Below are 17966 nucleotides of genomic sequence, written 5' to 3'. Positions count from 1 at the left end.
CATTTCAAATCCAATGTGGTGGCATGCAGAGCCCAACTCGCGAAAATTGTGTCACTGTCCAAATATTTCTGGACCTAACTGTATATACTAGGATGAGGATAATATATATCTGGATGGGGAACATATGTATCAGATTGGGGGAATATATATATACCAAAATGTGGTTTAGGATGAGAGCTATATTTATACCTGGCTGGAGGTCATATATACCAGGATGTGCCCAGGTTGGTGGAGATCTATACCAGGATGGGGCCAGGATGGTAGACATATATACCACAATGGTGGATATATACAAGGATGAGCCCATGATGGGGATCATATATACACTCCACCTTACTTTCTTTTAGTTCAGATATTTTTATATATTATCTAAATAAACAGGTTATTTAATCTTATTTTAACCCGTATCAGTGCCCTCTTTGTCTCTCGACATACACCTAGAGCGCCAGTGTTCTTTATTTTTTATGTATATACACACGATAGGATTAGGAACATATACCAGGATGGGGGGCATTAGTACAGAATTGGGGGACGTCACCCCCATAACAGTGCGTCACAACCACATTTTTTGCTTTAGATTTTTTTTTTCCTACTCTCTGCCTCTAAAACCTAGTTGAGTCTTATGGGAAGGAAAGCGGGGGTGGGTGGTGGGAAGGGATTTACATTTTTTATTTATTTATTTTTTTACATTTTTCCATGTTTAATAAATAGTTTTAGTGTCGTTAACAGTGTCATAGGAAACCTCAGTGGGATGTCATTTAATTATTGTACAGTTTATGCTCAGACCCAGCAGCTCTGCTATCCCAGGGAGACTCCCTTTGCCGATGCGTTTGTTCCCTACATAGCATCATGGTGAGCTGTATAGGCTGCAAAATAAATGACGGAAACAGTAATAAAATGCTTTATCTCCTCCTGGAGGATCCGGGCTTGACCTGAACAATTCTTGCTAGATTGCAAAAGCATTAATGAAGCAGCATCAAAAAATGTGACTGCAGAATAAGGACCTGCGTGACCTGCTGACAAAAAGACAGTATGGGGTCAGGAAGGGATTACGACAAAATTGCTTCCAATAGAAATCTCTACAATTACTTGCATTAAGTGATTAGGCAGGTTTATGGACCCATATTGGCCTCTTAGGAAGTGGCCAACTGTAATGCTTTAGGCAGCAATACTGGAGGGCCAACGTTGGCGAAGAGTAAACTCACGATTAGTGTTGAGTGGACCCGAACTCTAAAAATCCAGATCCGCGCGGTTCCAGGGTCCGATCGATATCTCTCTCTCATCTCCCATCTCCATATTTTTAAAGCCATATCTTATTTTTCCTGGCAACATACCGTAGTCATATGAAGGTCGGCTTTGTGCATTTCTGTTTTCAGGTTTTGTCCGAAAGTTCAACGTGCAGAACAAGTGAGCTGAATGCTTTAGTCAATTAGGATTTTTTTTTGCACCATCTTCAAAAAAATTTATTGTATAAATGTACAAAAAAAATAAAAAAATTCTGAGTTACAGTAGTAAAAGATCCATAACAGTTTTGTTTTTCCAATGGCTGAGCTATAGAAGTGGAAATGTTTCCATCGGACAACTTGTTCTCATTGATACTATTTAGCATTGTTTCTAATTTTTAAAAATACGGGGGTTAATAATGCGCTAATTTATCATACAGGTGGTTACAAATGCAGTTTACTTTTTTATTGTCAGAAAATAAAATAGAAGCCAGACGCTCTGTGCAGGAGGCGTAATTCAGTGAATTCATCGCGCCTGCACAGTCAAGGCCATTGTATTCAACTGCATCTTCAATATACAATTCTTTAAGCACCTATTACAATGATGGCGATGGACGGTGACGATCTAGAACAGCACGGATAACCACCTGTATGCGCCGTTTGTGTGATTGGCCCTTCTTCTGATACCTATATATACTTCGTTACGAATCAAACAAGCAGGTACATACACTTGAGAAAGCCACCAGGCGAAACGCGCGTTGGGTTGCTAAAGGGTCTCCAGTGGGATTTCTCTCATCTGTATGTATTCTACTGAGTGGGATTCTTTTGATGTCTCTTTACTGCAGTATCTGAGTGTATTGATAAATTCTATTGATGTAATACTTCACTCAGTGATTGAGTCACTTAAATATATGTCCCAAGGGTTTTGTCCTCCTGAGATTCCCCTCCCCACTAGTGGGATTTATGTCTGACACTTCCTCTGTAAAGAAACCTGATCCAGGTTATTGCTATCTATATTTGCTATATTTCTGTAATGTTTAATAAAGCACCGTATTTTTCGCTTTATAAGACGAACCTGATTATAAGACGCACCCCCAAATTTGGTGAAGGAAAAGAGAATATTTTTTTTTTAATGTTAAATGGGGTCCATCTTATAATGCCAGTGTCCGTCTAACAAATCATATAAGGTATATGTCCCTCATAGCCCCCCATCCTAAAATTAGCCCCCCCTTAATCTGGATATGGCCCCCTTATATTGAATATAGCCCTCTTGTGCTGGGACACGTCCCCCTTGTGCTGCCCATGGCCCCTATAGATGGCACATCTCCCCTGTGTTTGATATGGCCCCAATATAGCTGCCCATGGCCACTATAGATGGCACACCTCCCCTGTGTTAGATATGCCCCCATGCTGCTGCCCATGGCCACTATAGACGGCACATCTCCCCTGTGTTTGATATGGCCCCCATACAGCTGCCCATGGCCACTATAGATGGCACACCTCCCCTGTGCTAGATATGCACCCATGCTGCTGCCCATGGCCACAATAGATGGCACATCTCCCCTCTGTTTGATATGGCCCCCATACAGCTGCCCATGGCCACTATAGATGGCACACCTCCCCTGTGCTAGATATGCACCCATGCTGCTGCCCATGGCCACAATAGATGGCACATCTCCCCTCTGTTTGATATGGCCCCCATACAGCTGCCCATGGCCACTATAGATGGCACACCTCCCCGGTGTTAGATATGCCCCCATGCTGCTGCCCATAATAAAATAAAACACTCTTTCCTTACCTTCTCAGCGCTGTCCCTCCTCGTGTCTCCCTCCTCGCAGTTGAGCTCCGGACTCCTGCATTTCCTGGTTCTCGGTGCCGGTCATGTGATCGGCACGGCAGAGTGATATCATCTCTGCGTGCCTTATCACAGACAGCAGCAGCAGGAGACCGGGAGATCAGCGCTGGAGGTAAGTAAAGCTTTTTTATTTTACTATGGGCAGCAGCATGGGGGCCATATCTAACAAAGGGGGGATCATGTGCGATCAAAGGGAGCACAGGCAGATATATTATGCCCCACTGCCCCAGCCCCCCAGTGCGATGCAATTTCAGCACCACGCTGATGGACTGCGGCTGTGCATATTATATGAGTGGGAGCAGGAGATCAAAGGCTGCAGTCCGCACCTTCACCAGCTCCCAGCACCGCTTTAGTGAATGTGTTAGGCTATGTTCACACTGGGCGTTTTTGCAGTGTTTTTTAGCTGCAGATTTGCCTTGGTTTTATGCAAATCCATGCTAATAAAACAATGCTTTTTACAGTCCCTGCAAAGTCTATGAGATTTCTTAAATCTCATGCACACACACACAAATACGTCAGGATTTTTTCCTGACGGTTTTGTGAAATACCTCCGGTTTTGCTGCGTTCTGAAAGAATCAACATGTCAATTCTTTTTAGCGCTTTTGCTATGGTTTTTCACCCTAGTGACAGATGGACTCGCAAATACCCTGCGAGTCCACCTGTCACTAGATACCCGGAATTGATCCAGGGTATCTAGCCGGCACTTAAATGGTGCTGGGAACGGGGATTGGAGCAGGTGCAATATATTTACCGAATCCCCGACTCCCACGGCTCCTCCACTTCCCCGCTCATTCCATATTCACTGCTTTCATCTGTGATTGGTTGCAGTCAGACGTGCCCCCAGCATCTGACTGCAACCAATCACAGACCTAGTCTGCGAGTCTATTATACAGAGAATGAGTGAGCCGTGCATTCAGCGGTCACAGGTATCGCTAGCTGTGACCGAGAAATCACCTGAGTGAAGTAACCGCTGATCATGCGGCTCATTCATTCTCTGGAGATCACAGCGGGCAGTCCTGTTCTATGGCGCTCGTTGTGATCTTCAGATGTAGCAGAGGTGAATCGCCATGGGACCTCGTGTGGATTACGTCGGAATTGCAGTGGTAATTATGGGATTAATAAAGTGGTAACAGAGGGGGCTTTTTGTATTTCATTTCAAATAAAGGATTTTTTTGGTGTTTGTGTTTATTTCTTGACACTTATTACAGATTGGTGATGGGGGAGTCTCATAGATGCCTGCCATTACCAATCTAGGACTTAGTTACAGCTATGGGCTGCAATTAACCCCTTATTACCCAGATTGCGCCGCACCAGGACAATATGTAAAGAGCCAGATAAAGTGCTGAGATTGTTGCATCTAATGGATGCGACAATCCTGGGCGGCTACTGGCTGATATTTTTAGGCTGGGAGGCTCCAACCTGAGAATACCAGCTCCCAGCTGTGGGCTTCATCTTCGATGTGTATCAAAATTTGGGGTGACCGCACACTGTTTTTTTTAAAACTATTTAAATAATTAAAAAGAACAGCATGGGGTCCCTCTTATTTTGATGCAGAGCCAAGATAAGAACATCTGGGGGCTGCAGCCTGTGGCTGTAGGCTTTATCTGTGTTGGGTATCAAAATATGGGGGGACCCTACGTACGTCATTTTTTTATTTGTTTATTATTTTTGTTACTGTCCAATAGATCCACAGACCCCAGTGGGGGGAGGGGGAAGCAGTGAATATGCATGAGGCTAATGAGCGGCACCGGAAGTAGGTGGGGCCGCGAGCGCAGGTACAATGATCCTAGAATGTATGGGCTTTTTCCATGTTATGGGCATGGCTATCTGGCTTAGTGGGCGTGAATGGCTTGGTTAGTGAGCTTGGAGAAGTTTTCTCCCTGCCACTGCAATCCTGCTTCGCCCTCCGTGTGATAGGGGCCTGTTGAAGACATCATACCTGGAAGAAGCCCATACACTCTAGCATCTACTGGAGCCTGGTAAGTATAGCTCGCTTGCATTACTTTTTCACTACCCGAATGCCGAATCCAGGTCAATCTTGGCATGGCTCAGCACTTTGGTACTCGAACCCTTGCTGGTCTTGACAGCACATAAAAAAAACGCTGTAAAAACGCCACAAAAAAATAACCAAAACCGCACCAAAACCGCAGATGACTCCCAGGAGATATCTTGTCACAAGATTAGGTTTTGTGTGAACATAGCCTTACTCCACGTTTTTTGTGTCGTTATCAACTGTATCTTCAGCCTGCAGGATCATTGAGACCAAGACGCTAGGGTTGGAGAGCTGCATGATCTGCCGATGAGACCGGTACGCCTCTGTCTAGACTCTATAATAAAGAGCTCAATCTAGAAGATGCAATATAGCTTTGAAGGCTATCAGGTTATCAGCGGTGCTGATGGTGTGGAGCATTGAGGTGACTGTATAAGGTATCAAGGGTGTGTGAAGACATTATTGTGTCGGTTTGTGGGTGTATACTTGTGTTCTTACATTCTTCATTTTGGTGAATAAGGAATGATGTGGGCAAACAAATCAAGTGACAGAACAAAAAAGATCTTGGAGCAGGAGAAGAATGTACCTCTCCACATTAATGCTTAATGACATTCTTTGCAGGGCTCTCTAATGTCTGCCATTTGTGACTGTCACCCAGTGAATGAGATGAAGATAACATTTATTTAAAGCATAATGTCTCCTAAAGCTCAAAAATGGAAATATGGTTCACATTAAATATAACTTCAAAGTTCAAAAGAAGCTTCACAAAAAGTTTACGTTGGTGACAGAAGCATTAACTCTTCATGTTCTCCCCAAAACTAATGAGGGCTCCTGCATGGCTGTCACACTGCTTCGGGGTCCGCTCATTCGATCTTGTGAATATTCATTGCTACCCTGCCCACCTTCTGTGACAGCGTCCGAGATTGGTTGCCCTCACAGTAGCTGTCTGGGCCCCAAGAAAGTGAAGTGTAAAAATAAATAAAATTAGAAAAAAATGGCATAGAGTCCCCCATATTTTGATACCAAACACAGATAAAGCAGACAGCTGGAGGCTGCAGCCCCCAAGCTGTGTGCTTCATCTTGGCTGTTTATCAAAATATGAGGGACCTCTCGCAGCTTTTTATTTTTTAAATAAAAAAATAAAAATAAATAAAAAAAGGAGTAGGGTCACCCCTAATTTTGATACCCAGTCAGGATAAAGCAGACAGCCGGTATTCTCAGGCTCGGGAGGCCCATGGTTATTGAGCCCTTCCCAGCCTAAAAATAGCAGCCTGCAGCCATCCCAGAATTTGGACCTCTATTAGATGCACCAATCCTGGCACATACCCGACTCATCCTGGTTGCCCTGGAACAGTGGCATCGGGGTAATAAGAGGTTAATGACAACTATGATGTAAAAAAATAAATAAATAAAAATCACAGCTGTCAGTAAAGGGGAGGGGTCTATGAGCGCCCCTCCCTCTATTACTAATCATGTAAGTAAAAAGAACACAAAATACACAGAGAAAAATCCTATATTAAACCCCCCCAAAAAACAAGACAACCTCTTTCTCCAGTTTATTAACCGCCAAAACATGCCTGTAGGTCCGAAGTAATCTACAAAAGGTCCTAAGATGATCCCGTCTCTACTACATCCTAAGGTTCCAGTGTATGGTCAAAGTAGAAAACGTGACCAATCACTGCGGCATCAGGGACAAACTGACGGAGCGGCTGCGGTGAGGTCAGCGAGTTCACCTGAGGTCACAGCTGGGGTTTTCACGGTACCCCAGCTGTGACCTCAGATGAAGTTTCCTGAAGTGAACTCATTGACCTCACCTCAGGTGTAGTCATTGAACTCAATGTCAGATTACCGCATTAAGCGATGTGTGCATGATGTGTGACATTTCTGCACCGAATTTGCATCTCCTGGCAGAAAAATGCACAGAAACTGCATGCGTTTTTTATGCAGTTTTGGTGCCTTTTTCTGCCAAGAGATGTAGATTTGGTGCAGAAATGTCAGCAACCAAATGCTCAACGTGCGCACATCACCTAATTCGGTAATACAGCATGGAGCTTTATGACTTAACCTGAGGTGAGGTCAATGAGTTAAGTGAGTTCATCTTAAGTGAATTCACCTGAGGTCACAGCTGGGGTACTATGTGAACCCCAGTTGTGACCTCATGTGAACTCACTGATGTCGCCGCTCTCAGCTGCTTAGCAGTTAGTGTGTCCCACAGGCTGCAGTGATCAGTTGCGTTTTCTAATATGCCCACGCATTGCAACCTCAGATGTAGTAGAGCCGGGATTGTCATTGTGTAGATTATGTCGGACCTGCAGAGGTATTTTGGGGTAAATAAGATAGGGTTTTTTGTGTTTTGTTTTTTTTTTTAATACAGGATTTTTCTCTAAAAAGGTCATGTCCACCTTTGCAGCTATTTTTTAAATTGTTTTAACACATCTAAAATGGATGGCAATATATTTAGGATATTATAAACAGTGTCAGACTTGGCTGCCAAGGGCTCACCAGTGACACTGACTCTGGGGGCCACTGTTCAGTTATAAGCACATATTACATTAACCTTATTCACAAATGTATCTACTCTTCTATATAATAGTGACTTGGGTAGTTTTTTTTTTATATGAATGGTGAGATTTTGCCTGTTTGTACATAGTGAATAAAGTGTAATATGCCAAGTATTGCTCATATAGGGGGGTGGAGTCCACCGGGGAAATCACCCGTTGCCCTACTGGCCAGTCCGAACCTGGCTATAGAGATCTATTATGAATGCAATATAACATACAAAAAAAAAACGTTTGCTCTTTTTTATCATAGATATACTATAATGAAAGACACATTTGATACTACTTGGAAAAAATACAAATACAACTTTACCATAAGCAATAACTTATGATAAATACTGCAGTACCATACAAAAGAATAGGAGATAAGAGAACCAAGTTCAACCCGACTTAAATCTATGTAAATATGTAGAACATGTAACAAAGCAAGTAACCCTAGAATATACACACCATCTAATCATGTGCACCCAACGTACAAGATGTTAGAGAGACCTGTATGTTGAAGATTTTTTTATTGTGTTTTTTTTTTTTTTTTTAATAAAATCTATGTCTATATATGCATGCAAGTATGTATTAATATACTCACCTATCACTGCCTTCTCAAGGATCCAGTGCTATTCTGCTCCTCTTCTCAGTGACATCACCGCTCTTCAGTTTCTCGAGATCACACTGCGCTCTGCGTGAACCAGAAGTGGCTTTTACAATCAAAGCCTAAGAAGCGTCACAACAAGACTACATAGACTTACATTGTAAAACAGACTTCTGGTTCATGCATAGATCATAGAGTGAGCCGAAGAGTCTTTCGTGCAGTGACGTCACTGAGAAGAGGAGCAGAGAGGCGCTAGATCCTGGAGAAGGAGCTGATACGTAAGTATATTAATACACACACACACACACACACACACACACACACACACACTACATGCACATATACACACACACACACACACACACACACACACACTACATGCACATATACACATATTTAGTAAAAAAAAAAAAAAATAATCTTCATGGGAGGGCTGCATTAATGTTTAGAAAATTGTGATTTGTCAATTGTCACCATGTGGTCCATAAAATGTATAAAATATATGTGCACAATATGTAACATATAACTATACAACTATGGGTAATCTGATATATAAAAAAAAAATACATAGAATAGGTTACTTAAAAGGCAACAGGTCCATATAAGTCCAAGATTGTGCACAATTTTCCGGTACTATTTTATGAAAGGTTTACAGCTGCAAATGGGATTTTATTGAACTAGCTCTTATCCCATCACTTTAAATCCGTACATTCAGCTGTGAACAGTGAGAACGGCATGTGAGAGGTTTAAGAGAGGAAGAGCGCTCCATTTTGAAAGTCCTCCCGCCCATCAGATCCTGCCAGAGGAGGTTTCTGACAGGAACCGCGTGTCTATCAGGGATAGGCTGATAATGCACTGCACTACCTAAGTAGGGCAATGTATTACCAATCCACATCAAAGGATAGCATGTTACAGGCCCATGGGAAACTAATAAGAATTGTAGAAAGAAAATTACCTTTTTACACTTTAAAAAAAAAAAAACAAAAAAAAACAACTTATGTATAAGAAAAAAAAAAACAAATCTTAGCTTTAGTAGTTAAAAAAAATGGTATACTAAAAAAAATGACATACAAGTGATCAAAAGGACAAATAGAACCCAAAATAGTGCTCTCTGATGGATTTCTTATTTTTCAGGCTAGTATTGATATGTTTCTCTTCCATTGATAGCTCCTTTGACTGCATGTTGTGAGTTCTCAGTAACAGTTTGCAAATGCAAATGCCTCGCCTGGAATCAGCTCCAGACCTTTTACCTGCCTTACTGATGAAGGATTAATGAGCGAATAGCACATGCAGCCCTTTAAAGAGCTTTTGAGATAACGGTCCAATTACTTTTGTCCTTTGACAAACAGGCATATACATATTAAAAAGGACTGTAATTCCTTAACTCTTACTCCAATTATGATATGCACACCCCTAAATTAAAGCCGAGAGTCTGTACTTCCTATAATGATTTGTACAACTTTATACAACTCGACTGTTTTGGTAAACAGCTAAAACTTGTGTCACTGTTCAAATATTTCGGTCTACAAATCTCTAAAATAAACAGCATTGTTCTGGTATAAACCTTCATGTAAAGGATGATAAAGACTGAATACATCAGATCATTCTAAAAAATATTAAACACAATGGATATTAAGATAGTGTAAACAATAATGGAAGCAGAAGCCCATTATATGGAACAGCGGGAAAAACTCCCCTCCTAGCAAATTATCTGTAGGAGTAAATGTCCAGGTCATTCTAATATCCTGATAAATAATTACTGAGACATCCACTTACAAGGTCAAAAAGTGGTAAATGATGTTAGCAACAGTGACTTCTATGTTGTGTCATGTTTATAGGAGGCGTCCATTACAGAACCTGCAGGACCCATATCCAGATTCATCACAGAAAGTCTTTCTTCTCCTGCTTATGTTACATTAAAAGACTTGGCCACTATTTTTTTATTGATGGGCTGTCCTTAGATGACGCTATGACACCTGAATTCCTGCCGATCAGCTGGTAATGGTGCTGGCCGGAAGTTCTCAGATGCTGCCAGAATACAGCAGTGCCGTCATTTCTATTGTGGCTGCGGCTGGGTACTGCAGAATCACTCACTAATGCAACGAATATGGGGTTAATTTGCAGTACTGATCCATGGCCGCTATAGAAAATGAACTTCTAGCTGACCATGTTAACAGCTAATCCATGGGGTTCAGTGAAGTACCACCAATGGCAGCAGACCTAATGGCCACTATGGAGCTCGTGAGTCGGGGGGCCCGATGCCCTCCCACATGGCATTGCAATTTTAATTGTATCAGCATCGCAGGTGCAGATACAGTTGAAAGCAATTATGAAAGAGGGAGCGCTCCACTCCGTGCTCAATTATTCGCCACTGTGTTTGCACTCTGACATCTCAATACAGCAGGCACAATTACTGCATGCGCGATGTATAGAGATGTGCGGAGCTGCAGACCTCTCACCATGGAGATTGGAGCAGCGGGGGAAAAGAAGAGACGAGGGTATTTATTTTTTTCCTTAATTGAGTACACTGGTGGTCATTAGCTATATATTAAATGGAGGACTAAGGGGTGCATTAAAATATATGAATGACTATGGGGTGCATTATATTATATGGAAGATTACAGGTGGTGCATTATAATATAGAGTACTATGGGTTGCATTATAATATATAGAAGGCAATGTGGGGTCCATTAAACTATATGCAGGACTATGGGGGGTGCATTATACTATATAGAAAGCAATGTGGGGCCCATTATACTATATGGAGGACCATGGGGGTGCATTATACTATATAGAAGGTATTATGGGGCCCATTATACTATATGGAGGACTATGGGGTCATTTATACTATATAGAAGGCCTTCTGGTGCCCACTATACTATATAGAGGACTATGGGGTGCATTGTGCTATATGGAAGGCAATGTGTGGGCCATTATACTATATGCAGGACTATGGAGGGTGCATTTTACGATATTAAGGACTATGTGGGGATCATTATACTATATGGAAGGCTAGGGGGGTGCATAATACTATATGGAGGGCTATATGGGGCCAATAATATTATTAGAAGGCTATGTGGGGGCCCTTATAATATTTGTAGGGCTATGAGGAAGCTTATATAAAATTATGGAGGGTTATTTAATGGCCATTAAACTGTATGTAAACAATTATACAGTGTGAAGGTTTGTATGAGGTCCATCGCTGCCGAGTCACGGTTTTGGTGACGCAACAGCGATCTTGCTAGCGATGTCGCTGTGTGTGACATCCAGCAACGACCTGGCCCCTGCTGTGAGGTCGCCGGTCGTTGCTGAATGTCCTGGACCATTTTCTTCAAAGGCGATGTCCTGCTGGGCAGGACGCATCGCTGTGTTTGACACTGTGTGACAGGGTCCCAATGACAGCAGAGATCGTTATGCAGGTCGCTACTGCGACCTGTATCGTTACGGAGTCGTTGGTAAGGTCTGACAGTGTGACATCTCACCTGCGACCTCCCAGCAACTTACCAGCGATCCTTATCAGGTCGCATCGTTTTCGGGATCGCTGGTAAGTCGCTAAATGTGACGGGGGCTTAAAGACTAGTGGGGGCAATCATTCAGTGTCATCAATACAAAAGTAGTAGCCAACCAACAACTTTAAGGTGGCTATATGTAGGCATGGCGGTGACTCAACTTTCCGGTTTGAGAAAGAAGGATTGGTCTTTTGGAGGTCTAATCCCAGTAATTTCAGGAAAGATAAGGAGCAGTAAAATGAGTTTATCTGCTACTTACTGCCTTCTTTCCATGCATACTGGACCACGTGGAGAGAGTGTATATTTGGTGCTCTGAAGAAACAGAACATGGCTAACAGCCATCCAAAGTGTATGGTCCATTTAAGTCTATGGGGCTGTTCAAATGTCCGTTTTTTGCAGACCATGTAGGTTTCGGATCATAGTCGCAGATTAAAATAATTCATACTAATCTATGGGTCTGTGAAAATCAGGGACAACACACGGATGGCAGCAGTGTATAGTCTGTGTGCTGCCCGTGATGACATTGCAATGTGTAAGATAAGCTTTGCTTTTATATATTTTAACAACCGAAAATCACTTTAGAAAAGATGATGCTAAAAACTGACTGATGAAATTCAGATCCAAAACACTGATGACACTCGAAACGTTTTATTATGTACGAAAGAAACAAAAAGAAATAAAAAACAATGCTGTCTGAATGAGAACTAAACAAAAAGCTCAGAAAAGGTTCAGATTCAGAATTTTCAACAGGATAAAAATACAAAGGACGGTAATACATATTTTATAAAGTCTAGATGTGACAAATGTAATAGAATTTGATGATCGATCATTTAGTGTAGGCAATAAAAGCTGGTGCAAGAACTCTATATACACTACAGTTCAAAAGTTTGGGCTCACCCAGACAATTTTGCTTTTCTATGAAAAATCATACTTTTATTTATAAAATGAGTTGCATAATGAATAGAAAATATAGTCCAGACATTGACTAGGTTAGAAATAATGACTTTTACTTGAAATAATTTTCTCCTTCAAACTTTGCTTTCGGCACAGAATGCTTCTTTGCAGCAATTCCAGCTTTGCAGACCTTTGGCATTCTAGCTGTTAATTTGCGGAGGTAATGTGGAGATATTTCACCCCATGCTTCCCCCCACCCACAAGTTTGATTGGCTTGTTGGGCACATAGTGTTGCAAAATGGAGTGATAGCCTTCCTTATTCAAAATCCCTTTCACCTTGTACAAATCTCCCACTTTACCAGCACCAAAGCAACCCCAGACCATCACATTACCTCCACCATGTTTGACAGATGGCGTCATGCACTCTTCCAGCATATTTTTAGTTGTTATGCGTCTCACAAATGTTCTTCTGTGTGATGAAATACCTCAAACTTTGATTAGTCTGTCCATAACACTTTTTTCCAATCTTTCTCTGTCCAATGTCTGTGTTTGTTTGCCCATATTAATCTTTTCCTTTTATTAGCCAGTCTCAGATATGGCTTTTTCTTTGCCACTCTGCCCTGAAGGCCAGCATCCCAGAGTCGTCTCTTCACTGTAGACGTTGACACTGGCATTTTGCAGGTACTATTTAATGAAGATGTCAGTTGAGGACCTGTGAGACGTCGACTTCTCAAACTAGAGATTCTAATGCAAGTGTCTTGTTGCTCAGTTGGCAGCGCGGCCTCCCACTTCTCTTTCTACTCTGGTTAGAGCAACAACAATAGCTATTGGTTAGGGTAAACAGGTATTAAATGTGAAATAACTAGGTCACCCAGCACAGAAAAAAAATACACCTAAAAATTAACTAACTTTTAATAAATATGGTTAACCCCTTCACGACCAATGACGAATCTATCCATCATGGAGCGTGTGATGTTAAGCCCCGCCCCCTGCTGCGGGTAGGATGCAGCGATCCGCGCACATATCAGCTATTTTTAACAGCTGACATGTGTGCCTGCATGTTACGAGTGCTATCGCTTCCACTCGCAACTTTTAACCCCTTACATCTCGCTGCCAGATGTATATGCGCGCAGCCATTACATTTACTTACCACTGCCCCCACCGAAAGTCACGTGCGTGATCACATGACTTTCGGTGGTTGCCATGGTAGCACAGGGTCATGTGATGACGCCTGTAGCTAACATGAGTCACTTCCTCTCAGTGCTGACATAGTGCCAGAACAGAGAGTAAAGCAGCGTATCTGCAGATCTTAGCTCTGTAGCTGAGATCTTCAGATTGCTTTGCTCTGCCTGTCCTATCGGATTGCTGATCGCTATAGCCCTCTAGGGGGACTTGTAAAATTAAAGAAAAAAAAAAAAAGTAAAAAAAAAAAAAAAATGTTTTAAAAAATAAAAAAACCCTAAAAGTTCAAATCACCCCCCTTTCGCCCCATTGAAAATTAAAGGGTTAAAAAAATTAAAAATATACACAGATTTGGTATCGCCGCGTTCAGAAACACCCGATCTATCAAAATCTAAAATCAATTAATCTGATCAGTAAACGGCGTAGCGGCAAAAAAATTCCAAACGCCAAAATTACTTTTTTTGGTCGACGCAAGTTTTGCGCAAAATGCAATAACAGGCGATCAAAACGTAGCATCTGCGCACAAATGGTACCATTCGAAACGTCAGCTTGAGACGCAAAAAAATAAGCCATCACTGAGCCATAGATCCCAAAAAATGAGAACGCTACGGGTTTCGGAAAATGGCGCCATTTTATTGGACAAATTTGTGATTTTTTTTTAACCCCTTAGATACAAGTAACCCTACACGTTTGGTGTCTACAAACTCGCACCGACCTCATGCATCACAATGACACATCAGTTTTACCATATAGTGAACACGGTGAATAAAATATCCCAAAAACTATTGTGCGATCACACTTTTTTTTGCAGTTTTTCCACACTTGGAATTTTTTGGCTGTTTTCCAGTCACCATATGGTAAAACTTATGGTTTCATTTAAAAGTACAACTCGTCCCGCAAAAAACAAGCCCCATATGGCAAGATTGACGGAAAAATAAAAAAGTTACAGCTCTCGGAAGAAGGGGCGCAAAAAACAAACGCAAAAACGGAAAAGGCTCTGGGGCTGAAGGGGTTAAAATAATCCCAAAACACAAACAAATGCGCAGCTATTTCACATACTCTGGTTAGAGCCTGTTTGTGCTCTTCTCTGATGGCAGTAGTACACACTCTTGTAGGAAATCTTCAGTTTCTTGGCAATTTCTTGCATGGAATAGCCTTCATTTCTAAGAACAAGAATAGACTGTCGAGTTTCACATGAAAGTTATTTTTTTCTGGCCATTTTGAGAGTTTACTGGAACCAACAAATGTAATGCTCCAGATTCTCAACTATCTCAAAGCAAGGTCAGTTTTATAGCTTCTCTAATCAGCAAAAAAGTTTTCAGCTGTGCTAACATACTTGCACAAGGGTTTTCAAGGGATTTCTAAACATCCATTAGCCTTCTAACACAGCAAACACAATGTACCATTAGAAAACTGGAGTGGTGGTTGTTGGAAATGGGTCTCTATACACCTATGTAGATATTGCATTAAAAACCAGACATTTGCAGCTAGAATAGTCATTTACCACATTAACAATGTATAGAGTATATTTCTGTTTAATTTAATGTTAGCTTCATTGAAAAAAAAAAGTGCTTTCCCTTCAAAAATAAGGAAATATATAAGGGACTTCAAACTTTTGCACTGTAGTGTATAATCAGACACCACCTCATTCATCGCTCTCTAGAAAACTCCTTACCAAGCATCAATCCAACAGCAAATGTGAGACGTGGGTAGGGCTGGGCTGCATGCACTTAGATGTGATACATTAGGCGAGGAGTTCTAGCATTGCTTGAAGTAGAAGTGGCCACTTGTCTGCAGGGACTTTGTACATATGAACTTACACGGAATATTATAAAAAAAAAAAAAAAAAAATGTACTCACCATTCTTATCAGCTCTACGGAAGATCTGGAAAAAAAGCAGAAGACATTCATTAAACTCCAAAAAAAACGAAAATTCTGCTTATGGTGACAATTTGTACATTATGTAGAATATTCCATATAGAACATGGCTGAAAAACAAAACCGGATGCACTATGTGTCATACGTGTTGTGCCTTGTTATTAATAGACCTGAGCTACATTACATTCACCCCCTCCTCGACCAGTACAAAAATGATTCATACAGTAGCATAATTTATTCCATCCAACACCAGCAAATGGAGAAAGGATTTTCGGCTTAATGTCCCTTTAAATGCATTCTATCAGTCTGTATAGTTAGAAATGCAGAAACCAAACTAATTGCGCAGGAAAGCTGATTACAAATGTGTGGTTTTAAATTGCTCAGGCACCTCTTATCTTAAATAGCTTGGGATTCACTATTAGTAGCCACTAGCGACCGCAACGCTGAACAAGACAATATTTTTTCAAGTCAGCATTAGCTAATATGCTCTCCTAGGATCTACTCCTTGAAGAGTTCATGATCATGTCTTAGGAGCCATATTGGTCCAATGTAGCTGACAAAAAATAAGGGACCTATCAGTTCTAATAACACAGTAGGTGAAATAAGACTTCTCAAATACATATTAATAAATCATACAATTTCCCTCAGTATTACAGGACAACAGGTTTTACTACAGTTTCAAATTAATTTAGTCTTTATAACGGTTTTCTGCTCGATCTCAAGCCACGGCGACTTGATAGATGAACGCGCTGTAGGAAGATCGATCTTGTGCAAGCCTAGATATGTCAACCAGGGTCTTCGCCGCCGTTATCTTGATAGTATCAAGCCATCGGGTTGATTTTCCTCTTCGCATTGTTCCTTCTATCGTTCTGAGCATTAGGTTTTCCTCCAGTGACCACCCTCGTCGTATGATGTGTCCACAGTCTGGCAAGTTATAGCTTGGTGATCCTTGCTTCCAGTGACATATCTGGCTTGATTTGTTTGTTCTTTTTATCATCCATGGTATTGATATCCTTCTCCAGCACCACATTAAAGGCCACGTCTTACTAAGCGACATCGCTAGTGACATCGCTGCTGAGTCACGTTTTTTGTGACGCAGCAGCAATCTTGCTAACGATGTCTCTGTGTGTGACATCCAGCAACGACCTGGCCCCTGCTGTGAGGTCACCGGTGGTTGCTCTCCCGCTGTGAAGCACACATCGCTGTGTTTGACAGCGAGAAAGCAACGATCTGAATGTGCAGGGAGCAGGGAGGCGGCTTCTGCGGACGCTGGTAATCAAGGTACACATCGGGTAACCAAGCAAAGCGCTTTGCTGGGTTACCTGATATTTACCTTTGTTACCAGCGTCCGCAGCATCTAGAAGCCGGCTCCCTGCACACGTAGCCAAGGTACACATCGGGTAACTAAGTAAAGCGCTTTGCTTAGTAACCCGATGTGTACTATGGTTACCAAGCACAGCGTCGTTACACGGGTCGCTGGTGGCTGATCTCTGATCGCGGTGGAGATCTGCCTGATTGGCAGCTCACCAGCGACCATGTAGCGACGCTCCAGCGATCCCTGCCAGGTCAGATCGCTGGAGCGTCGCTAAGTGTGAGGTACCTTTAGACGGTTCAAAGAGAAGGAGCCAGCACAATTTCTATACTGTATTTATTGATAAATTAGAGATTTTTGGCAAAACATTGCAATATTTTGAGCCACCCCGCCAACGTCACGGCAAATCCCATGGGGCAGTCCTACACTAAATATTATATTTTGTTTAGGGTGCCATATGGCCTCACACATCAAATGCAGAACTGCTTGAGGCAGCACTTACCTGGTGCTTTTCATTCCCGTACCTGTGACTGAGTCACAGCTGTGGGCGGGACAGGTAAGTGCTGCCTTATATAAATATAATATTTAGTGTAGGACTGCCCCATGGGATTTGCCGTGACGTTGGCGGGGTGGCTCAAAATATTGCAATGTTTTGCCAAAAATCTCTAATTTATCAATAAATACAGTATAGAAATCGTGCTGGCTCCTTCTCCTTAGACTGTGTCAATTCTTCTTTTGTCTTGTTTCTTTATCTTCTAGTTTGTTATCACAGAAAACCAGACTATATACAAGCCTGTTTTCATCACCAGTGAAATGGTTTTTGATTTGAGGACTTTGTCCCATGACTTCACTGTTGATTTACCCATAGCTATTCTCCTATTGACTTCCAGCTTTGCGGCTGCATCTTGACTGATCACAGAGTAAGTTGAAGTTCTTTACAACTTCCAGTTCGTCACAGTCCATCTCAAATGTGTCC

The 17966-nt window shown here is 41.8% G+C and overlaps 1 protein-coding gene across 1 annotated transcript in view; it reads right to left on the bottom strand.

Moving 5' to 3' along the window:
* Nucleotides 1–17966, bottom strand: part of NECAB2 (N-terminal EF-hand calcium binding protein 2) — a 397380-nt gene that overhangs the window by 349341 nt on the left and 30073 nt on the right. The window contains exon 2 of the mRNA XM_075325697.1: nucleotides 15661–15685. Coding sequence (XP_075181812.1) covers nucleotides 15661–15685 — 25 coding nt within the window. The remainder of the gene's footprint in view (nucleotides 1–15660; nucleotides 15686–17966) is intronic.

The sequence above is a fragment of the Anomaloglossus baeobatrachus genome, chromosome 10 (genome assembly GCF_048569485.1).
Source record: "Anomaloglossus baeobatrachus isolate aAnoBae1 chromosome 10, aAnoBae1.hap1, whole genome shotgun sequence".
Taxonomy (NCBI): domain Eukaryota; kingdom Metazoa; phylum Chordata; class Amphibia; order Anura; family Aromobatidae; genus Anomaloglossus; species Anomaloglossus baeobatrachus.
The sequence above is the reverse complement of the archived record's forward strand: the minus strand, read 5'-3'. Positions and strand labels throughout refer to the sequence as shown.